This window comes from Schistocerca nitens, chromosome 11 (genome assembly GCF_023898315.1).
Source record: "Schistocerca nitens isolate TAMUIC-IGC-003100 chromosome 11, iqSchNite1.1, whole genome shotgun sequence".
Lineage (NCBI taxonomy): Eukaryota > Metazoa > Arthropoda > Insecta > Orthoptera > Acrididae > Schistocerca > Schistocerca nitens.
In genome coordinates, this window is record NC_064624.1 from 209,970,462 (window position 1) to 209,996,129 (window position 25,668).

At 44.0% G+C, this 25,668-nt stretch overlaps 1 protein-coding gene across 1 annotated transcript in view; it reads left to right on the forward strand.

Annotated features, from left to right (window-relative positions):
- LOC126212792 (neuralized-like protein 4) overlaps positions 1-25,668 on the forward strand; it is a 303,166-nt gene that overhangs the window by 181,132 nt on the left and 96,366 nt on the right. The window contains exons 20-23 of the mRNA XM_049940194.1: positions 8,499-8,665; positions 14,842-14,963; positions 15,048-15,158; positions 20,294-20,474. Coding sequence (XP_049796151.1) covers positions 8,499-8,665; positions 14,842-14,963; positions 15,048-15,158; positions 20,294-20,474 — 581 coding nt within the window. The remainder of the gene's footprint in view (positions 1-8,498; positions 8,666-14,841; positions 14,964-15,047; positions 15,159-20,293; positions 20,475-25,668) is intronic.

A 25,668-nucleotide genomic window follows, 5' to 3' on the forward strand; every position in this document is an offset into this window, starting at 1 on the left:
CTACACTACGCTGTTTGCAACCCTTCCAAAATGTGGAGGACCGGTCCTCGTAATTGTACACGCGAGATTCCTAAGTCAGCTTCAATGTTAGACAATCCGTGCACATCGCGTGCCAAATGCGCTGCTAGAGCTGACTTACGATTACGAGTGGCACTGTGTAGTACGAACCTAGTTTTGGAAACTTCTCTCTCTCTGTCAGATATGTCTACACCCACACTCTGGCATTTAATACCAGAGATATCGCCAGTATTATACAGGGTAACTAAGCGCCCTTCACGACAGGCGTAGTGTAATGTGGCCTGTTCGTGAGAATCACCTACATTCCACTGAGGACACTCCTGCCGGGAAAAGTAGACTGTGATGATCCCGACACGTGATCGGTGCAGGCAGTGCGTGCTCAGTGGCGGAACACGGCCGGGGCGAGGCACGGCAGGGCGAGTGCGGTAGCCTCGGTGACGCACCCTGTACGTGTCGTGAACACCTCGGAGGAAACGGGTGTACTACTCTGTAAATGCCCGAGACGAATGGCGATCGTAAATCTCGGATCTTATGTAGAGTTCCACCATCGTCAGTAGACTGGCAATGGCAAGGAAAGCGTTTCTGAAGAAGAGAAATTTGTTAACGTCGAGTATAGATGTAAGTGTCAGGAAGTCGTTTCCGAAAGTATTTGTATGGAGTGTAGCCATGTACGGAAGTGAAACATGGACGATAAATAGTTTGGACAAGAAGAGAATAGAAGCGTTCGAAATGTGGTGCTACAGAAGAATGCTGAAGATTAGATGGGTAGATCACATAACTAATGAGGAGGTATTGAATAGGATTGGGGAGAAGAGGAGTTCGTGGCACAACTTGACTAAAAGAAGGGACCAGTTGGTAGGACATGTTCTGAGACATCAAGGGATCACCAACTTAGTATTGGAGGGCAGCATGGAGGGTAAAAATCGTAGAGGGAGACCAAGAGATGAATACACTAAGCAGATTCAGAAGGATGTAGGTTGCAGTAGGTACTGGGAGATGAAGAAGCTTGCACAGGATAGAGTAGCATGGAGAGCTGCATCAAACCAGTCTCAGGACTGAAGACCACAACAACAACAGTGTAGAGTTCGATGTGGTCGGATTAGTCGATTTGTGTATGTGAAGTTATGACTTACTTATGCTTGGATCTGTCTTGACGATTGATGTACACGGTTAAATCGAAACAGAATTATCATTGAAGATGTGTTTGTCATTTGGTACCCGTAAGTAGTGAGCGTTACCCTGCCTGCAGAAAAACAGAGCTGAGAGGAATGAGTTTGGGCACGCGTGTAGTACAGAATAGCTGTACCGTGAGAACGAAACAAAAGGTGTCCGTATTGGAAGAACAGTCAAAGGTACCGTATTTACTCGAATCTAAGCTGCACTCGAATCTAAGCCGCACCTGAAAAATGAGACTCGAAATAAAGGGAAAAAAAATTTCCCGAATCTAAGCCGCACCTGAAATTTGAGACTCGAAATTCAAGGGGAGAGAAAAGTTTTAGGCCGCACCTCCAAATCGAAACAAAGTTGGTCCATTGTAATATGACACACAATTTAGGTCTAATGAAAGACGATACAGCTACTTAGGCCGCACCTCCAAATCGAAACAAAGTTGGTCCATTGTAATATGACACACAATTTAGGTCTAATGAAAGACGATACAGCTACAGTAGTTTGGTTCGAGTCGTAAGCTTAGCAGTTAAGCTTTACCAGGTAGCCATTGCTATGCATCAGGCGCTCCGTCTGTATTTATACGGGTACCCTTCCTTTTTCACGTGCTTCGTCTGGTTTGAATCGATTGCTTATTTTGCTTTGATCTGATAAGTGCCGTTTTCTTTGTTATAGGTGTTTACGTCACTCTAAGCTGAAAATGCATTACTGTACTGTGTAATGCATTGTTTGTCGCATTTTGATAGTGCGTGTTTAGCGCCTGTCGCCGCTCGCGGCATGACTTGCTTTTGTGCGCGCTACTGCCGCTTAAAAAAAAAAAAAGAGGAATCGTCTCATTAGCGAAACAATGGCAAGAGACTGCTATTTGTTGGTACTTACACTGCTGCTTTCTTTGATAATGATCAACAAGAACCAAATGCGTATGATAGAACATGTTCTGAACGAGAGTTAGGCGAAAATTTTCCTCCGTTTGAAAATCTTTGCGGCCGCTTCTTTAGTACATCAAATTCTGCACAGAAATTAGTCATCTTACATTTAAAATCTAGTCAGTTGCCGTGCTTCATTTCTGACTGTATCACTATTAGGCATAAGAATGATACGAATATAAACATGACACGATATGTATATTCTTCCGCGTTTGCTGTTGTCTCACTCTAGTTTCGTAGTTTATTACGCAGACAGGATTTAAATGACATAGCAGCAAACACGAAAGAATACATGGCAAAATGTTTATATTTGTATTATTCTTATGGTGAAGAGAATACTGCATGTGATTCACATTTCATCAGGTTCCTATTAGCAACCATCTCTTCTCACAGGTAGGAAGAAACTCGGAACGTAGAGTTGGCCATATTGACAAACATCCCTAACAATCTTGCCAGTCAGATTTTCGTAGTACATTGAAATTCTGCTACATTCGAAGATGAACAATACGGAATTTGTATTTACTTCGTTGGATAATATATGAAAATGCAGTGGTCGAAACTCGGGGCGGATAAAAAAAAAAGCTCGTCTTCTACCTTTTTTTTTTTTTTTTTTTTTTTTTTTTTTTTTTTTTACTGATGCAGAGGTTTTGGCGCCAGTATTTATCTTTGTGCCCACAAAGCATGCTTATGTAGCGCTACATATATTCGACGGCAGAAGTTAGTTGTGGCGGCACCTATCAACATTTTTCAGAACTTCCGCTTGCTTTGCACTCGATTCTAAGCTGCAGGCGGGTTTATGGATTACAAAAACCGGAAAAAAAGTGCGGCTTAGATTCGAGTAAATACGGTAACTCTGACCACAACACACTGAATGATCCATCACACAGTGACGCTCGTGGTGTCAGTCGAGTCGCCATGTGCGCACGTGAAAAAGGGAAACACCGTACGGGTGTGATGTTTCCCATTATTTTTAGGTTCCGAAAGGGCAGGAGTGACACGGACAGATATCAAAAATCTCCCCAGTTTATCGGATACGGGACCGAAGTAAGGGATCCTACTAGAGTTCTTCTCAGCCAGCTCACAGAGTAGCCTTTGGAAGGTACTGCTCTGTTATCTGCCAGTGGTTTTTTGATTGCGGTTCACACGGCGGTCTGTTGACAGGTATCTCTCGGCTGGCACGATATGTGGCCGGTTGGGCACTTACCGCTAAACGACTTTTGAGGTCCAAATATTTGCATTCTACAGCTGTTGTTGCCTTAATTTTAATTTCTTAAGGCTGTGCCACGCGTCTAGTCGTTCACTGTGAGTCCGTAGGTTACATTAGACTGATGACGAGTGTTTATTTGTCGATCCCTTTCTCGTCTGTTCGGTTCGGCATCGTTCGTGTCGCGTGGTACCGGTCGACTCGAAGTACTTTCTCGTGCCTCATCCGCACGCGATCTCACGTGCTACTCGATAAATTTCCATCACTCGTACGGTTTTCCCGTACGCGTGTGAGGCACGATACGATATATTTCCTCGGTGCATTTTGCTCTGTCAGTCGTGTTTGTTACAGTTGTCTATTCGTGCCTTTTACCTGAGCCTGCAAGCTCTTTATAAGTCGTTCGATTTTTAGTGGCAGTTTTTTTATTTTAATTCTAGTAATGAATACGTACTCGTGAAATCGCACGAGTTGCTCTTTGCTGCTGTGCGTGTTCAATAGGTGTGGGACTGCCAGCTGCCGGAGGTGACCCGAGGCTGGTGCCCCTACTTTTAAGCCAACAGCACACGTCACCAGCTCTGTACGTGGAATACTTACAGTACATACAATCTGACACTGTGTTTTATATTTCTCGTACGTATACAAACGTCTCGAGTGGCATACTACCTGTTATTGGATTCACTGTCAAATGTGCGGTGTCTCGAAAACTTATAAGACAAAGCTCTACAGTAGAGAGCTACTACCTTTGAGTCGTGTATTTTAAATGTCGATTAAGTGGACAGTGTGCACACGTACTAGACACATTCACCTAATCAGATATAGGTAACGTCATTCTACCGACAATACCTTCCGAAGAAGACTGTCGAGACCCTGATCGAGGTTTTATAAACCTGTATTTTACAACTGGTCGACTGTTGTTTGCAGTTCATTGAAGCTCGTGCATTCACACTCGCTAAAGCGCAGCCACGTCAGTTGTCTCGAGATTATACGGAAAATAAGCCACATTCTTTTTTGCTGTTCGAACCTCCCAATTTTTAAAACTGAATCTCCCGAATTTTGGTTTTACAAAGTTGGCAGGTATGTGGCACATTTGTTCTATTCCGTACACTTTGTTTTGCATCAGTCAACTTTGTTTTGCATCAGTCCCAGCAATCACTACAATGTCCGGAGTCTTTCACGGCGTCACAACTGGATAAAATCTTCTGGAATTTCAAACTGCGTCATCTCTGATAAAATTCTCGAGCTTTCTGTGGTTAGCTCCGCCGTTGTCATCGGGAGTAAAACTACCGACTGCCGGGAGTGACACCATTTCTCACTTATACACTTAGGATTACGGCCACCGGCACCGATCTCGGAGGGCCGAAACGACACGTGTGCGGTACGTGACCGGACAGCTCTCGGCAGCTCCGGGATGGCGTCGGGTGGCGAGAGTGCCCCGTGCTGAGTTTGAAACTGCCACTCCCGCCTCCCTACAAGACATCCGGAGCCCGCCCCGTGTCCTACTCGTCGTGTAGCCCCGGTCTTTGTTGAAATTGTTGCCGTTTGTTCTAATCTCAGCTACTGCTTTTTTAACCGAGTCCCAGTACGTCGATGTGCGAGCAGAGACCCTCGTGTTCTCAAACTGTTATTTTGTGTCCATTTTCGAGGCACTGCTCGGCCGTGGCCGACTCGCTGAGATCCCTTCGCTTAATACGTCTCTCGTGCTCGGTACGACACTCCGCAGCTGTGCGAATTGTCAGGCCTTTGTAGATGCTACCGGACTTGCGAGGGACGACGTACGCACCCGGCACACTGAGAGTTATATTGTATTTAACGGGGCGCGTCGTATCTCTAACCTCTGCGAAGGGCCGAAACACTGGTCGCGATCCACGTCCCTGTAGTAAGAGTACTAACTCGCTGCTCGTTGCCCCGTAGTACGGCAGGAAAGCTGCCGGCTCGGCTCCTTCTGCCGATTCGGAGGCGTCCTCCTTCGGTGACACCTGAAAGCGCATGCAATTTCTCTTTCTCTGTAGCCGTTCTCCCCGAACACGTGCCTCGAGCGCTACAGTTCGGACCGTAGGCCGTCGTCGTCGTCAGAAATAACTTCGGCTCTGTGTATTAACGTGTTCGGGACCACTTTCTCGTGTGCAGGGTCGTGAAAACTACCGGTGTTCAAAGCTCGATCTTTGTGCGTCAGTTTCCTGTACACCGAATGACTGAGTCGGCCTTCTGCTTTCCTCTCGTTTAAAACACTCGAGGACGGTAACTCGCCACCTTCTCTGTCTCGACAGTAAATTTAATGTCGGGATGGACGCTGTTCGTTTGATCTGTGAACTGCTGCTGTGTATTTTCACTGTGAGGCCGTACGAGTAAGGTGTCACTGACGTACCTGTGGGAGCTCCACGAAGAAATTCACGATTGCAGAAGACAGTGGTGAGCCCGTTGCTGTGTGATCTGTCATTTCGTAATATTCGTCCCAGTACGAGAAGTACGTAGTCATTAAAACGTGACGGAATGACGACTATTCCGGGCGGAAACTACCGGACCGTAACATCTGGCACGTCTCGTACTGGCACCCTCGTGAAAAGTGACACCACGTCCCGACCGAACGCTACTCCGTTTCGACCCATTTTCATTTTCTCGAGTTTTTCGACAAATGTCTGAGAGTTTGACACGGTGTTAACATTGACCCAGTTTTGGCACCAGTAATCTTGCACCGCTGTGCCATTTACCGAGCTGCCGCACCACCCGGCGCACCGTCCGTTAACGAAACGAGCGAGGCGAGGAGACGGCAGTGCCACCGCGAGTACCCTCTGCCGTATCCCGCGACGCGGCGTGTGGAGTACGGCTTCGGGTAGCTCGCCACGGTCCACTGTGTACTAACCGGGGTGTATACGTCCCGGGACAACCGGAAGATCCGGGAAAAACCCGGGAATTTTTTCATCCGGGACGAAACCGGGAAAAATACAGGAATTTTTTAGAATTCGGGGAATTTTTCAGTGTTTTAGTTTTCAATTAAATTTTTTTAAAATTTTGATTGCTAGCAACAGGTAGTCTAACAAAGAATATTAGTCTATCCCGCTACTACAAAATTATATTACGGCAATAAAACATAAACGAGAGAAAAAATAAAGTAAAAGTTCAGTTGCAAAGGAAATGCGCCATTTACAATGAAACAAACTGCACACGCAAACGTCTGTCAACAGCACAATGTGTTAAAGGCATTAGGGCAAAACACTATGCAATACTTCATAACAGCAAACTGCTTGCGATGAGCGTAACGGCCGCCCGGTGTGGCCGAGCGGTTCTAGGCGCTACAGTCTAGAACCGCGCAACATCTACGGTCGCAGATTCGAACCCTGCCTCGGGCATCGATGCGTGTGATGTCCTTAGGTTAGTTAGGTTTAAGTATCTTGAAGTTCTAGGGGACTGATGACCTCAGATGTGAAGTCCCATAGTGCTCAGAGCCATTTGAACCATTTTTGAGCGTAACGTCACACTTGTTTACGTTAGCTTCGTTTGAGCAGATGGCAGCGGGCTCGTGCTCCTGCGCAGTTGAGTCGCGTATGAACAGTACATTCTCCCAGTTGTGGCTGCTTGAAGTGTGGCTGTTGGGAGTATCGCCTGTAGCGAGGAGTCAGCTGCTACCCGGAAAACTTTTTGTGGCCCGCAGAGTTTACATTCGATGATTTTGCCTTTTCCTCTTTGCGTACAACTCTCTCGTCAAATAAAAATAAAATGGACTTCTGTGACCGGGCGACATCAGTTGAATTAAAATAGATTCACATAATTATGGAAGGCTAAAATACGTTATTCGTTTCACATTTTTGGTTTTATTTTATTTCGAAGTTTTCAACAGTCGAGCATTAATCACCTTGCAGAACGGTGAAGTTCGTCGGTTTGCTAAAGAAATTTGGCTGTTATTGATATTTCCCGCTGAGGCAGTCAATTTATTTGAAACGAAGTTTCATTTCGGACTATTCATCTGTTTGCTGGATTTAAAGCGCACATTTTCTTTTCCTGTCCCGTTTGGCATTATTGACAATAAAGAACCAAACACGAGATAATGCAGCATTGGTACTACAAGAAAATTTACATCCCGAAAACCCCACTGAAAAGCTTAATATCAGGATGGGGCCTACTTCACTGTGATCCTGTACATATGAATGTTTACTTTAAGCAGAATGGGGTATTTTAGTACGGTTTACAAAATTTCGATGCTCTTGGAGTACCATCTGATGTCCTGTTTCTTTTATTACCTTATGTAAGTTCTCTTACTGCTTTAAAGGTACGAATATACAGGCTTCCTACGTCATTGTAGCTGCGCACAGGTAATAGCAACTGTTTTCTGGCTGGCAACTGCTGAAACAAACCTGTTTCTGATAGCTCGCGGTAAAATATAGCGAATGGTGGTTGGAAAAGCGACACTTTCAATGTAAATTTCCTTTTACGCAAGATGAATTATGTTGCCTACGAGAATGTGCACTGAATTTATTAAATCGTAGAGAGTTTGACTCCGTTTAAAACTTGAAAGTTTACTGGTACATTTGTGTGATGTATCTTGAAGTGTAAAACATGAAAAAAAAGACCAATTTATACACGAAAAAGCTTGGCTTTTCTGATGGCTAATTGATCTTCGAGACCAGTATTATATCTGAAAGAGCAGCTTTTCCTGTAGCCACACTTGTATGTTATTTTAAACCATTAACTTTTCATACTTGTGTATTCGAACTACTGACCAGTGTTGTTGCTGTCGACTGACTACATCACGAGTTCTGTGATCCGAATATCCGCTTTTATTGGCTTGCGAGAACACGTGACACGAGCTTTGATTGACTTACAAAACCACATCACAATCTCGATTTCAGTGCTACGGTAACTAACGTGCTGTATTTGGCGGAATTTGAATTTATACCTTCATAATATGACAATATGCAGTGTACTTGTTGCTGCACATCAAACTTTTTTTTTTCCACTAGCGGTCATTTGCTAATGTGCCTGGAAGCTCAAGCCGGAGCATGAAACCTTAATCCTTCAAAGGATTGATAAGTTTTACAGCTCCGAGGGAAAGTATCCTGTCACTTAACACGGAAAAAGTGTATTTTCACCCGGGAGAAAGTGTATTTTGAACTGGGAAATCCGGGAGTTTTTTTTCCTTGTCCACGTATACACCCTGACTGACTGAGTTTGCATTGTGTGTGCTCCAGGCAACGAGGTGCAGAAGAACGGGCGCACGCTGCAGCACTGCTACTGCCCCAGCCTCGAGTGGCTGACGGTCGGCGACCGCGTGGGAGTCCGGCGCGCCGCCGACGGGGCCCTCAGCTTCTCGCTCAACGGCGAGGACGTGGGCGTCGCCGTGCCGTACGTGCCGAAGGTAACTGCCGTCGGATGGCGACAGTCGTACCCTCGGCAGGGATGTGGTCGTGTAGTTTCTCCGGTCGAGTTCTGTTCTACCTTACTGACAGTGTAGTGCGATCGTGACTTTGTGCAAATTTCCTTCTGAGAAATTCGGACCACTAGTGCGTCACACTGACGGGCAACTACAGGGTGTCTGTAAAGCTCCTTGCCGTCTTCCAGTCGAACACTTTACTGCTTATTAAAATGGTGAACGTACATTGAGGAATTTCGTTATAGAAATTCGGTGCTGTTCAGTACAAATGGAAGCGTGAGCCCCAATGTTTGTGTGTAGCCTGAAATACTCACAAACATACCTGACCTCGTTTCCTGCACAGCTGCAAAAAATACAGGTTTTCAACTGTCTAAGGTTATCGGTTTTCGGTCGATATTCCTCAGACTCGTGAAAAGTGTCTGTAAGATAGTGCCCGACAATTGTGGAAAAATGGGGAGTTGCTCTGTCTTGCCGGTAGTTGACAGTGTCCACAGTGTCGTCATAAATTGACTGTGATTCTTAAAACTGTTCCAGTAGTTAAAGATACGTATTACCAGTTAACCACTTACTGTTTACTCGGCAAAGAATTTAGCGGTATAACTGGGCACTTTTTAGTCGTCAGACACACGAAGAACAAATGTGCGTCCTCACACTACGGTGGACAAGAACGGAAGAGCGATGTTGCGAACATTAGAACGAGAGGGATAATGTAAAAAATCTGAAGGTACGTAGTTTTTAATTATTCCACCATCCTCTCGCATTACATTAATGTGGCATAATACTAATTAATATGTCTACGGTGCACACGACTGGCACCTATACGAATTAATATATCTCATTTGTGTGTGCAGATAAATCCTGTAGGTACCTACACAAATAGAACTGGAGCTTTTTGATAAGTATGCACTGGGGGACAGTATCAGAAGCTTTTCTCAAATCCAGAAGACTTGCACAGGTTATTTTCTTACTCTCAGAAGAAACATACATTTCTGCGATGATGGTTTGAACTGATTTTAAAGTGGACCGTATTGTGACAAGCTAAGTGGATTATATTGCTCAAATTGCTCATTCGTCTGTTTGTGCATACAGCAATCGATAAATTTTGATAAGTTTGGTATGAGTGAGATGTGGCAATAGTTATCAGGAGGTGCTTTATCGTTTTTCGTCTGGATAGGTGTTAAAATACTAATTTTGCGGCAATCTGAAAGATTTCTTTGTAAGGCATACAGTTGGTGATTTTGGTTACTGTCTGTAGAATTTCTTTTTGACTATTATTATTATTATTATTTGTATTTGTATTTGAGAATAGTAACTTCAGTGACAGTATTTTGCATAATTTAATGTCCGAAAGGGCAAGATTACCAAGTTTTGGACCATTCAGATTCTGTAGTTGTATTCTAATCGTAAGCTGGTAAGCTATAAATACGACATTCCTGTTTCTCCTCAAATTCGACTGCAAGAAAGGAAACACAACACCATACTGTTGTTTCAGAATTGTTGTTTAAACTTATATGTGAGGAGAAGCAATTTGTGTAATCGTTTAAATGCCCTACTATCGTATTTAAAACTGACTCCAAGAAAGAAAATGAAACCACAGCCATTGTAAAGCTTGCTGTCTGGCATGAGCATTGTTTAATAATGTGTGTGTTGCTGTTACCATCATCATCATCAACAACAACAACAACAACAACAACAAGTTGTGCAGTTGCCAGCCAGTGTCTGGAAGCGTAGGGCTCTCCCGTCTTCTGTCTCCCACCGTCTCTACGTCTCCACATTGATCCAGTCTTCTCTTCTCTCCATCTATGCAACTAAATAAGAGGCTGATTGTCTTCAAGCCATATGCTTTTGCTTCCTTTTACATACAATTCATCCTCATTGGTGGCTTTTTGTGATCTCATTACTGCACGTTGCCTGCTACACGTGTCACAGTCGTCTGCAGAGTACACATGTAGATGCCTATCTCAGTGTCTGTTTGCCGAGTACTTTGTCTGTCTTTGATTTGTTTTTTTAATTCTTATAGTCATTTCTAATTAACTCGCACCTTTCTCAATTTCTGTAATCTGCCTAATGTCGTGCTTAGTTGAACAGTGGAAAATATGGGATGGAATAATAATGGGAAAAGGATCGATTGCTGCTCACCACGTTTAGGAGGCACTGAGTGGAAGACGGACAAACTGAAGAAAGCTCTTCGGTGCTGAAAATCGTAACGTCCTAAAGCGTACTGTTATCAATTTTGAGATTGTAGGGCATACAGGTGCTCCTGATGTGTGTCAGTCTCTTGTCGAATTATTTTTATCTGTATCTGTCAGTCCACATTTTTTATACGAACATTATCCAAAAGTTGCCTCACAGATTTCTCAGATCGATTGCCATAGGGGGCGAAAGCACGGAGTGTAATTTTGTTGCTTCACACTGCTCAGTTGTCATCTTCCTTGTTCCACCCTCAATGAAGTGAGGGAAAACAAGTCTTTATAAGCCTCCGTACGATCTCGATTCCTCTCTCCTCGTCTTCGCAATCCTTTCACGTAAACATTAGTGGCAGTAGGATTATTCCGCAGTCTGTCGCAAATGCCTGCTCACTAAACTTAACAGTGTTTGAGGTAGTGGAAACTTCTGTACCTGTCAGTAAACTATTATAAGAAAATGAAACGCATACTGCCACCCTTACGAATTTATTTTTTTTGTGTGGATATCAGTTTTGGCACTTCCGTGCGCCATCTTCAGGTTTCAGTTCGTGCCGAAGGGATTATTACGGTACATATATACGATGCGTCGGTGGCCGATGTAACTGGCTTACGCGGACAACCTGTAACTGTGGTGTCGGCACTCCGACCGTTGACGGCCAACTGATCGGAGTGCTAACATCACATTTACAGGTAGTCTCCATAATCGGTTATGTCGGCCACTATTGCGGTGTATATATGTGGGTACAGGTAACGCCTTCAGTGTCAACTGAGGCCTGGAGGTAGTGCACTGAAGTGCCGAAACTGGTAGTTACACGATAGGTAAGATCGTAAGGACGGCTGTAGGCGTTTCATTTTCTTAAAATAGTGAACCGCCGTGGTACCCGAGACGTCCAATCGAAAGGATGGATGTACAAAAACCTATTGGTAAACGGTTTAGCAAGGGCAATTTTGAGGTTTTTCAGTGCATTCCTTTAATCTGATCTGTTGGGAATGCAAACACTTAAAGCAGTACTCGAGACTCGGTCGCCCCAGCGCCGTGTACGAGGTCTCCTGTATGTGTCGGCTACACTTTCCTAGAATCCTTCCAATAAACCGAAGGTGACCGTTTGCCTTCACTACAAATGACCTACGTGCCCATTCCGTTTCGTATCCCTTTGCAACATTGACCCTAAATATTTAAGAGACATAACCGAGTCGAGCAGCACAGCACCTAGAATGACAATCGGTCACTTCCGTCAATTGACGGAACTTTCCGTGCCGAGATGAGAGTGGCGACAAACACGATGTAATACAGTCTCTTCGGGCACGCTTTATCGGTGGTGTTGCTGTTGTACCTTCATTTCCTGGAGATAGGTTACTGAATTGACGGTCGCATAGTCATCTGTGATAATTCCTTTCACATTCGAGCGTCGTCCGCAAAGTAAGTTCCGTTTCTATTCCTGTCCGCGACAGCGCTACTATCGCAGTTCCGAGGACGCGCGGAAGTTACTCCGACTCGAGGAGGAGACGTGTACGCCATTTTCAGATCGCTGTGTGCTTTGTAGTGCTTCTTTATAATGTCACGCGTAATTTAAAATGCCGCCGTGTGTGAAATCGGATCTGTGGTTCGTTTTCTAAATTCAAAGAAAGTTAAACCGAATGAAATTCATCAGTAAATCTGTGAGGTTTACGGGCAAAATGCTAGGAGTGATTCAATGGTTAGAAGATGGGTCAGACTGTTCAATGGAGGACGTGATCAAGTTTACGATGAAGAACAAAGTGGACGCCCGTCTGTGGTTACTGATGAACTGGTTCACAGAACTGAAGAGAAGATTAAGCACAACTGTAAGTTTACACTTAGTGCCCTCCCTATAGAAGTTCCGCAAATCTCACGATCTGTCCTCGGTGATCGACACTTAACGATGGTGGCGATCTGAAAGAACACGTTACCACACAGTCGAATACACGAATGGCAACCTTCTACGAAGAAGGCGTACAAAAACTTGTTCCACGCTGTGACAAGGGCCTACAAAATTTCGGAAGCTGTATAGAAAAGTAATGTAACAGTTGTAGATTTTTGTAGAATAAATATTTTTTCTGTATCTGTACACATTTGTTCTATATAACCAAATGAAACTTACTTTGTGGATGACCCTCGTTTTTTGATAACTTTTCCACAATTGTCAAGGTGTGGACCCTTCCCGTGAATTCTTGCACCTTGTCGTTTTGTGGTAGGTTCATGTTGGTAACACTGCATCTCGACACCTGTGGTCAGTTTTTCTGTAACCCTTTCAGACATCAATTTTTTGTGGAGGAAGGACACTTTTTCTACGTGGTTTAATGCTCTTTGGGTGTTTTTTTAGATGCAAGATTTATGCAAAAATGTGTACCCATTTTCAAAGCATGCAAAATAACAATCATTTGTACAGTGGAATACAAGTAACTACCCAACCACTTCCAGGTGTTCTGGCAGTCACAAACTGTTGTGCCCTGCTACACTGACTTGTTGAAGTATTTTTATAATGGTGCCCAGAAGCTGGCACGACTTTTATGTGATAGAAACATTGAACACTGAGATGTGTACATGAGGTTTCCACTGTGGAAAAATATTTCTGTTGCTAATAAGAGACTGTGAAATTTAATGTACACAGTTGAAGTGAATGGGTACGAAAGGGGGAAGAAATGGTCTACATTTTGCATTTCAGTTCACTTGCAGCGAGTGCCACCATTCTCGTTTGGTAGTTGAGGTGTGCGGGACATACTCTGCACACACGTTTCTCTGCTTCGGAAGATTATGTATCGAATGCACTTCATTACTGCATTAACATAACTCGTAGGCCGGGAATAAAGTTAGTCTCGGACCTTTTCAGACGGATAGTGCGTCGTTGTGTAATATATGTAAAAAAATTTCTTAATAGGATCAAATACAGATTTAGAATAGCTACTAATCAAATTTTCACTGACATTAACAAGTGGTTTAAAGCTAATTCACTGTCTTTAAACTTTCAGTACAATCACTATATGCAGTTCAAAACCTGTAAAGTTTTCCTTCCAGCATGTGCATAACATACGAAGACGTGCAGATCGAAGAGGTTGACAGTGTTAAATTTCTGGGATTAAAACTCGATAATAAATTCGTTTGGGAAGGGCGTATCACAGAATTGCTTAAGCGCCTAAACGAGTCTGTATTTGCAGTGAGAATGATGTCAGATGTAGGAGAGATAAATATAAAAACACTTGCATACTTTGCTTACTTTCATTCTCTTATGTCATATGGGATCATATCCTTGGGCAGCTCATCAAACCGAACACAACTTTCTATGGTGCAAAAGTGTGTGATAATAATTTGTGGTGTGAATTCAAGAACGTGATGTAGGAATCTGTTCGAGGAACTTTGTATCGTAACCTCACCTTCTCAGTATATTTATTCCTTAATCAAATTTGTTGCAAGTAATACATCTCTATTTCCAACCAATAGCTCAATGTGTAGTATGAATACTAGGAATAGGAACAATCTACATAAAGACCTTAAATCACTTACCTCGGTACAAAAAGGGGTCCAATATTCGGGAACACACGTTTTTAATAAATTGCCACCAACCATTAAAAACTTGGTTTCAGATCAAGAACAGTTTAAACAGAGTTTGAAGGACTTTTTGATAAGCAACTCCTTCTACTCTATAGATGAATATCTTAACAGAGACTGTTGGGCCAGCTTAAGTAAAAATGTGCGCTTGATTTCAGTTTTGACAGCACTCGGTCACAACAGTCAAGATTAGGTATTTCGTGAGTGATAAATTTATTAATAGTGCATAACAACGATTCATTCTGACAGTGTGTTACTTCTGTAAATATTAGCTGTTCCAGTTGACCTCATCGTATTCACCTATTTCGAAAATCTCCTGACAAATGTTTTACGTTATACTTTCTGACACGTCCCACACCCACGAGAATCGTCTCGTCTTTACGATATTCGCGCGTCTCCCACCGGTACAGAAAGTCTACGCGGTGGTGGACCTGTACGGCAAGGCGGTGTCGGTGGCGGTGACGAGCGTGGGCGGGCGCGCGGGGGCGGTCCCCGCCTCGCCCGGCCCGGTCGGCGTGCCGCCCCTCGCCGCGCCCGAGATGGCTTCCTCGCTGACGGCCGGCGGCACCGGCAACGGCGCCGACGGGGAGGACGGCGAGGACGCGGCGGGCGGCAGCGGCAGCGGCGGGCCGGACGACAGCCTGCGCTCCAGCCGGCTGCACGACTCGCTCGAGATCCTCCTGGACACCGCCGAGCCGGCGCAGCCCGCGGCCGACAGGGCTCCACTGTGAGTGTGCCGGCAGCGTTACTTTAAATGTTCGGGAGTGTAAAATTCTACGTTTGACAAAATGCAAAAAATGCTATCCTACACCTACACAGTCGGAATCGGTCAGCTCGTACAAATACGTGGGTGCGACAATTTCTGTGTAGTGGTTAATAAAAAAGAAAAAGAGAAGAAAAGAAAAGGTTGAAAATGTGGGAAGAAATGGTGAATAAAAAGGGGGTTTTAAAAATCGTTAATGACCGTGAAAAAGGGAAAGGATGAAATGCAAATCGGACTTCGTATTACAGAAAAGTTATCAGACTTTGTGATTCGGAAAAGCTATTGTTGGGGTGGTCTTTGTGGCGTTTCTGAGCAAAAGTCAAACCAATCTCCACAACAAAAATTATTTGAAAAAGAACAGAGAATAACAAAATGTGATTAACAGGGGGAAATGGCGTAGATAAGAGTTCATCCTTTACCATGTTAACATGTCTTCCTTCGTGCGGCTCCAGTTCTTCAAAAATCTCCTACATCATTTCTGCGTGAAAAGTAGTAGCTGCTCTGAGATCTTGCAATCGTCCAGGAATCACTAATTTATACAAATCAAAATCGTCTTGAGATTAAACGCAATGTATTTTATGTTGCTGCTTCCATTCTCTGGATTTCATACAAACTTCCACAATACATCTGCACATCAATAAGTTGTTTTTCGTCTTAATCAGACCAAGTATAGCTAATAAGTTTTTACGTCTGCATTAAGCTTCCGCTCTCGAGAGGCACAAGACGGATAGCAAAACAAAAAGAGTTACATTTTTAGTACCTTCATTTTCTTATATATTTTCTCTGCTGTCGAGCGCTCATACAGCTGCGACGGTATAATTTATATCTGAGGGAACGAGTGTAGCACAGCGAAATTCAAAGTCCCGCCACATGTGGGTACAAGATATCGTACGGTGAAGAAAAAAAAAAAAGAAAAAAAAAATAGAGAGAGAGAGAGGAATTGTCTCTAACCGAAACAACGCCAAGAGACTGCTATTTGTTGTTACTTAAACTGCTGCTTTCTTTGATAGTGATCAACAAGAACCAAATAATAGACTGTGTATGATAGAAGATGTTCTGAACCACAGTTTAGCGAAAATTTTTCTCCATTTGAAAATAGTTGCGGATGACTCTTTAGTACATTAAATTCAGCACAGAAATTAGGATCATCCTAGATTTAAAAATCTAGTGAGTTGCTGTGCTTAGTTTCTGACTGTATCACTATTCAGCATAAGAATAGTACGAATATAAACATGACATGATATGTATATTCTTCCGCGTTAGCTGTTCTAGTTTTGTAGTTTGTTAGGCAGACAGGATTTAAATGAAATAGCAGCAAACACGAAAGAATACATGGCATAATGTTTACATTTTTCTACCTTTTAATTTATTTTCTGACGCAGAGGTTTTGGCGTCAGTATTTATCTTTGTGCCTGCAAAGCATACCTGTGTAGCGCGACATATATTTGACAGCAGAAGTTAGTTGTGGCAACAACTACCAACATTTTTCAGAACTTCTGCTACTTTGCACTCGATTCTAAGCCGCAGGCCAGTTTTTTGGGTTACAAAAACTGGGAAAAAAGTGTGTCTTAGATTCGAGTAAATACGGTAACAGGGGACATTGAACGTATATTTCTTTGACCCATGGGGTGGATTTCCGTATTATGTTTAGCCTAATTCAGGACATTTCCAAATAATGCACAAAAATTCAGGACTGCGAATAAAAGTCAGGGCATGACAAAATTGTCTTCAGTATAGGTTAATAATAATTTATTTTCACGTAATGTACCTGCTGCTCTTGAGATGTTAAAAACACTCTTCCGTGTACTATTTGGATGTAAATATAAACACAAATCTGCATTGGACATGACTTTACAGACTCGTTGGTACTTCTTAATGGTGTGTATACACACTAAAAGTTTTTTTTCTGTAAGAATCAAATTGTACAGAGGCTAACAAATGTGATTTTATCATTGTCAGAGCATTTACAGAACTTAAGTCTGCTTTTCTCAAGTGTTTACAAATCTTTAATTATTGAAAACATCCCTTGGATAGATGCAGTAGAACTTACAAATGTTAGTGAAAATTCAACAAAGCTTCACCAATAGGTTGTTACCAATTTTTGATCTTAAAGCATTAAATTAAAGTGCAGCTTTGTTTGACAAACTTCATGTAATGTGACTCTTCAATTTCTCCAGGCGTATTTTATGACGAAATAAATCTCTGGTGAACAGCCTGGTATCAGTGTGTCCTATGCACACTCATACCAGGCTGTTCACTCGAGATTTATTTCGTCAAACTTCATGTAAATTACTATTTCGGTGCATTCTCGTTGTTCGCTACTAAATTTCCCACCACAAACTGCACACTCGGCCTTCTCACTCGGTCTGCTGTTTAATACATGAGGATTCTCACTGTGTCTTACTGTTCACTATGCACTTCTGTTTTCAGTTTATCAAACTCGCATCCCCGAGTACTGGAAAGATTTAAACTACTGTACAACAATACAATACACCAAAGCTGGGACATACACAGTTGTTTATGAGAATGCAATATCATCAATTTTCTGAAAGAATCGTTATGTTATACTGAACTTGACAATACTGCAACCTACATCCTTCTCCATCTGCCTAGTGTATTCATCTCTTGGTCTCCCTCTACTATTTTTACACCCCCCACACTTCACTCCAGTACTAAGTTGGTAATCCCTCGATGCCTCACAACGTGTCCTATCTACCGATCACTTATTCTACTCGGGTTGTGTCACAGATTTTTCTCCCCTCTGCTATTCAGTACCACCTCATTAGTTACATGACCTACCCATCTAATCTTCAGTATTCTTATGTAGCACCACATTTCAAAAGCTTCCATCCTCTTCTCATCTAAACTGTTTATCGTCCATGTTCCACTTCCATACATTGCAACACCCGAAACAAATATCTTCACAAGAGACTTCCGAAGACTTAAATCTGTGTACGATGTTAGCAAATATCTCTTCTTCACAAACTCTTTCTTTGCCATTGCCACGCTACATTTTTCATCCTTTCTTGTTCAGCCACCATCAGCTAAATTCCATTATCCTGGTTTTATGTTGTTGATGTTCATTTCATGTACTCCTCTGAGGGCACCGCCCACTCCACTCAGCTGCTCTTCCGACTCTTTTGCCGTCTCCGGCAGAGTTACAGTGTCATTGACAGACCTCAAAGTTTTTATCTGTTGTCACTTGACTTTAAATTCTTCTCCCTTCTTTGGTTTCTTGTACTTCTTATACACTTTGTATATTTTACATAAATGTATGGCCAAGGTCTAAAAATAAGGAATATCCTAATTTTGTGTTGGCTGCTGTAGATGGGAGATTAATCTGCTGAAACCGATGAAGCTAAATAACAATACCTGTCGAAGTGTTTTTCTTGTCAGTTTAGGGTTTTATGTAGCTGCTGCAGCTGAGTCAGAACATTTCACGAGATCTTTCAGCTGATGTAATACCTGACGTATTTACCTTTTTCTTTTAATCCGGTTGCCAGAGTTGATCGTCTCAAAGTAGAGGTCCGGCTAATCGGTGCCACTAAAATCCCACGTGTAGCCAAGGAAAGACTTGACTTCTCCTCGTTTTGCAGCTGTTATTGGAACAAAATAACATAACTTCTACTGGTACTGTCAAAAAGCACGTCTTCTACTTCCATTTTACGAGCCTATATTTCCTCGAACGGGTGTGCAGATCGTTAGAGTGACTCGTGAATTAGAGTAGAAGACAACTTCTCATACTATCGTTGCACCTCAAAGACTCACCGTGATGTTCAACATTACAGTATGTTTCATTTGTCTTACAATCATCTTGTCCTTTGTTTTCATTATTGGAGAGTGGAGTTGCTCTCTGACAGTCTGGCCCCGCCCACAGCAGGTGAAGCCATTTACTCGCCACCACAGGTTGCCATTTTCTCGTATTCCACACCTCCCGTTTGACGTCTGTGTTAAGTACGAAAACGTACACCTCTGCACAGTACGTGTTCCGTGACTTACTCCCTACTTCCTATTTTTCTGTCACAATCGTCTTCTGTCGTACTACACGAGGAGTGTGAAGTGCCGCGCACTCGACTGTGCAACTGACGACTGAATTTTGCTCAAAAAACATTGTATGTCGTATTTATGTCCTCGTTCTAATCGGTGTTCAAAGACAGAGTGTGTGGCAATGCTCCACTCGCGAGATTTCTGCCTCCCCTCCCTCCCTCCCTCCCTCCCTCCCTCCCTCCCTCCCTCCCTCCCTCTCGAGCATAAACAGGGCGGTGCTGTCACTGTGGGCAGTTATCAGTTTGCCTTGGCGAGTAATACGTGTAGATAAATGATTAGATATAGGGTCAGTGCATAAGTTCGTAGCTGTTTTCCGTAAGTTTAATAAACGTGACACATAAACGTAACAGAGAATTCAGTCACCAATAGAATATTCTCTTTCTCTGTTTACAACAGTTTGCCAATGCCGGGGTAACTTCTCGATTCGGCGACTGTGGAACTCGCATTCTTTTGAGGTGAAGAACTGCTCGAGCCACTTTCGGAGCCCATTTTCGTCCGGAAAGACAGTTCCGTGAAGATTGTTAGATAAAATGTGGAAAAGCTGAAGCTCTGAGGTGCGAGATCACGTGAAAGAGCAGAATGACTCGTCTACCCGACTCGTGAACAGTGTTTCCTGTCCGCCTTGCAGAACGCGGGCAGGCGCTATGGTGGAGTTGCGTCACTTTACACGGTCTTCCCAGTCACCGTTCCCGGATTGCGTCTGCGAGACATCTCAGTTGTCGGCAATAAACGTCGGCAGTGACGGTTACACCTCGAGAAAGCAATTCGTAGCACACCACTCCGTCAGTGCTCCACCAGCTGCTTAACATTATCTCTTGTGGGTGTGGGCAGGTCTCTGTACGGCGAGTTGCCGCTCTGTTTGAACTCGACCGTTCCTTTATTTTATTTACGTCAGCATAAAGTCCGAGACTGTAGCACTGTCATTCAAAACGGAGACACTACGAACTTGTGCACCGACCTAATAATTGACGATCGTAAAGTCGATTATTTCTAAAATGACCTAATAATGTCGGCACACTAAGTGCGTCTATATCTTACGTCACGATGCCCAGTGAACCGACGGGGTCGGAAGGCGACACCTGCGAAGACGTCCCGGTCGTCAGGGAAACCGCGGCGGACGACGGCGCCGCGGAGCCGGCAGTGGGCGCCGCGCCGCCAGAGGACCGCTCGGAGAGGACGAAGGGCTCCGGCGGCGTGTCGTCGTCCGACAAGGGCCAGCTGTCCTCCCGACAGGTGAGTGCGGAGGCCGCGCTCCTCCCGGAGCTGCCGGCCGTGCCGCGTGTGCCAGTCACCGAGCCTCTCCGTTCGCCCGGCCTCGCCTTGCCAGGCAACTCGTGCCAGTACTCGAGAAAGGAGATAAGAGTGCTCTGCCGATTTGTAGTAGAGCCATTTTCTGACATTATGAAATATCTCTGAGGAAACTGTCGACTCACAGCTGGCACGGACCCAGAAAATACTGTTTGTGTGATAGACGACTGATCTTTTATTCCCAGAGTGTAGTGAGTGCTATCTACAGGGAGCTGGTTAATTATTTACTTTACACAATCACGAGAATGGCTACATACTGAAACCAATTGGATGTTGAAATGTTAAAATATGTCCGGCTTCTCTGTGACGTGTCATCTTCGAGAAAAAAAGAAAAATAATGAAAAATAATACAGATCAATTGTCGTCTTGCAGAATACGAATATACGTATCCACAATACATAATGTGGATGACATTGTGCGCAATGAAAAACCAGTGAAAGGCCGTGGCACATTTAACAGGTCAGTTGAGAAACGTAAGTGACGAATGCAAGTTGCAGGTATATATGAGCTGTTAAATACACTGTACTGTATGTTAACGGGTGCTCATTGTGCACAATGTAAGCTGTACTATGTATCGTGGACGTGAGCTCGTATCCTATAGTACGACAGCTGGTCTATAAGACCGTATACAGTGTGTTTCATTTATCTGATGACCGCCTGACCAGAATTTTACAGGCCGGCCCCGGAAGCCGCGCCTGCCGGTCGAACGGATCGGCCGGTGTCACTCGATCTGTGAAACGGGCATCACGAGTGTAACGGTGAAGTTTGCGAACGGAACAGTGTTGAGAGCGAATTAATCAATTCTTCGAAGAGGGTTTATTACAATTCGTATGTGTGTAGAGTCCACTCTTACTGTTAGGAGATTGTTTGAACAGAAGTTTCAAGGTGTTAGAGTTCACAGTTGTGATGGAGTTTACAAATAAGTGAGAACATTTCACGAAACGGGAAGTGTTCGAGGCTAGAAACTTAAATGACGAAGTACGGTGCTCGCAGGAGCTCGTCACGATGACATTGCGTACCGCCTCGAAAATTTCCCTAAAAAAGTCTCTCGGACATCTTTTGCAGCAACACAAATATTGTGCACCTCTGTACAGAGAAATGCTATCGTAAAATGGATCCTTACCTTACGAAGCTCGTTTCCATTTACACGGATACGTCACTTCCCAAAACTGTCGACGTAGGGGCGCAGATAGGCCTGTCGCGTTTTACGAGGAACCCCTTCGCGATCAGAAAATAGGAGTGGGGTGCACAGTTAGTGATGACAGAATAATTGGCCTAATTTTCTTTAATGACACTGTTATGAGCAAAATATATGTGACCGGCTTTTAATGAACTGAGTGAAAGAGAAGGAAGCTTCGCATTTTTTCGACAGGATTTGGCGAGGGCCGATACGGCCGATGTTTCTTACCGCACAATTCGCGGTGTGTTCGACGAAAGAATGATTAGTAACAGTATGTGACCGGCTAGAAGTCCCAGTTTAACTCTGTGTGATTTTTTATTTGCGGGGTGCACTGAAGGACAAAGTGTAAGTGACAAATCCTCATCCGATAGAGGAACTCGAGGATAATATCCACGAATCGGTTAATTTGATATCTCAGAGAGAATTACACCGTGTGATCAATAATTTCTCAGTATTCTTTTCTTTTTTACTGTGACATGTTGGAGACTGGTCAGACACATCTTAACATTTTGACATGCACTTGAGAATGGCTACAAAGCTGAAACCCTGACTGTGTAAAATAAATGAACAATTAACAGTCAAATGGCAGAAATTTCTTTAAAAAAATTCTATACGAGTGTGGCCCCCCGTACAAGAAAGCTCACGAAGAGCAGTTTGTGAAGCGTTTGGTTGCAGGTTCATCTAAGATTCTTTCAGGTGACATAGTGCCACAGCTGATATTTTTATCCAGTAAAATTACAATCAGAGTTTTATATCCGCAGCTCCTTTTCTGTTTCTACAGGGTGAAGCAAAATTTGCGCACTCGGGCTTTGCAGTGCGACTCCTCACGTGCCGGCGATAAAAAAATGTCTCGCAAAATTTCATGTGGCAGAAAAACGACTTTAAAGAGTGGCTGTATGGCAACACGGTAACCACATGTACGGTAACTATCTATAATGGCACAAATAAGTAGTGCTGTACAGTTGGTCCAGTGGATTGAGTTTTGGGTTAGCGTGCAGGAGGTCGACGGTTCGATCTCGGGTTGAGTAGTTAGTTTTTTATTTGGTAAATGTAGTCCTGGTGGTACGGCATCTGGCATCTTAATTGCCAACAGCGATTGCAGCGGGTCCTCTAGAAAAGATTTGCACTTACATACTACAATCGTAGAAATGGAAGATCGGTCAGCCCTTTCCACGTCGTACACACGAATTTATTCGCACCACTTCATCTACTAGATGGCAAACCTGTTTTCTTTGTACCCTCCTCCAATGATCTAATAGATTAGGACCAACTATTATTCTTGCCTCATTCTTAGGGCCTACGTTACCAGTAGTACTAGCAACGTGTTTTGCAAACAATGTCCAAACTCGATTACTATTTGTATGTATCATCACCTGATCCCAATAATTATGCCTTTCAACACTGGGTTTGATAACCGCATGCTGTTTAGTATGTACCTCAATACATTAATATTATTATTGTTGTTATTATTTTATCAATGGGATTGTAGAAAGGTCGTGTCTATTACCGTTAGGCAAACAGTGTAATTCGAAACCCAACATTTCACAATTAGCGGTATTTGGATAAATCGTACAGAACAGTATCTGTCAGAGGGTTAAGGCGCGTTAGGTGGAACAGCTGGCAGGACTGACAGCGTGTTTATAGTGTTTGCACTTTCCACCAGACAGGGACTGGTTGCCAGCGGAGAAACGTGCCTGTGACAGACTCCAGTGTCTACATCTACGTCTACATGATTACTCCGCAATTCACATTTAAGTGCTGGGCAGAGGGTTCATCGAACCACAATCGTACTATATCCCTACCATTCCACTCCCAAATAGCGCGCAGGAAAAACGAACACCTAAACCTTTCTGTTCGAGCTCTGATTTCTCTTATTTTATTTTGATGATCATTCCTACCTATGTAGGTTGGGCTCGACAAAATGTTTTTGCATTCGGAAGAGAAAGTTGGTGACTGAAATTTCGTAAATAGATCTCGCCGCGACGAAAAACGTCTTTGCTTAAATGACTTTCATCCCAACTCGCGAATCATATCTGCCACTCTCTCTCCCCTATTATGTGATAACACAAAACGAGCTGCCCTTTTTTGCACCCTTTCGATGTCCTCCGTCAATCCCACCTGGTAAGGATCCCACACCGCGCAGCAATATTCTAACAGAGGACGAACGAGTGTAGTGTAAGTGGGGACTTGTTGCATCTTCCAAGTGTCCTGCCAATGAAACGCAACCTTTGGCTCGTCTTCCCCACAAAAGTATCTATGTGGTCTTTCCAACTGAAATTGTTCGTAATTTTAACACCCAGTTACTTAGTTGAATTGAAAGCCTCGAGAATTGTACTATTTATCGAGCAATCGAATTCCAACGGATTTCTTTTGGAACTCGTGTGGATCACCTCACACTTTTCGTTATTTATCGTCAACTGCCACCTGCCACACCGTACAGCAATCTCTTCTAAACTGCTTTGCAACTGATACTGGTCTTCGGATGACACGTGTCGAATTTTCTCATTGTGGATATGCGGGTATGCTTCTGGTCTCCAGTGCATCTGACAACCAGGCCGGTGTTACCACTTGTGAATATGCTGCCTGAAATCCTCGTCGACGCCGTCCGACTCAAAATACGTTTTGTCGTCCGGAGCTGCGCCTTCGGGAGTCGAGTTCTCTCCCTCCACCACTGCGTGACGGAGGTCGTCCGTGGACTCGCCGTACTCCGAAACTATTCTGGAGGCCGTACACTGAGAACTTCGGCAAAGCACGGCGGCTGCGCGTCTCGCGAAACGCGGATGTTAACGTGCTGCACGAGCCCGGCCTGCACCCCGATCGTTATACTTTCGCACGACACCTGCACCCCACAGATCGCCAACGGCAGATGCAATTCTGTGAACGGTTCCGACAATAGGAAGCCGACTGTTAATTCGTGAACACCGTAATACGGTCGTACGAAGCGGCATTCGCTCGTGAGGGTGTCTTCGATTTGCACAGTGCCCACGACGGGTGTGAGGCTAACCCGCACGTCACCCGCAACCTCGGGTATCGAGTTCGTTTCGGTACTGACGTCTGGGCCGGAATACTGGGTGACGGGAGTTTGGGCCCCTGCGTGTTGCCTGACCGGCTGGTCTGGCAGAGGATACGGTTCCGACACGATGGTGCACCTCCACTCTCCGGAATTAATGTGCGACAGTATTTGGACAGAACATTTCCAGGAAAATGGCTCGGACGTGGAGGTCCAGTTGTACGGCTACAGTGTTCACCTGACTTAAATTCCCTAGATTTCTTCCTGTGGGGACACCTGAAGAGGCACGTGTACTCTACTCGGCCAACGAATGTGAATGAATCGCTAGCGCGTGTTCGTACTGCTCTTGTTACTGTGGACGGAGCTCTGCTGCAAAGGATCCGGAGCTGTACGACACGGGGTCGCGAAATGTTTGGACGTGCGGGGAGGTCACTTCGAGTATCTGTCGTTCTGAGGACAACGTATTCTGTAGCGACGGTCGTGCAGTCGTTAATACGGACATCACTATTGTCACTGGTTGCCTCATGTGCGACTCCGAGTGCTCCTATTACGTGTAGTATAAATGACGAGTAGACGTCGTGTTATTGTACTGTGCTATCATCTTTAGAATCCAGAAATTGATATTGCTATTGTAGTTATTCTGTCCCGTGACAGGTCATTAGTTTCAACTGTCTATTCCTTATTTGTCTAACCGTGTATTTGTTACGTTCAGCGTTACAAAATGTTGAAACTTGAGGATACGTGTGACCTAAGAAACAGTGTATATTGCAGTATGAAATGTCAGAAGGAAATTAGCAAAAAAAAAAAAAAAAAAAATTTACGCTCCAGCCCAGGCTCGAACCATCGAGCTCTTGCTTGCTGACTCAAAACTCCATCGACTGAACCAACAGTAAGCACTACCGAGTGTCCTGACACAGGTGGTTACAGTG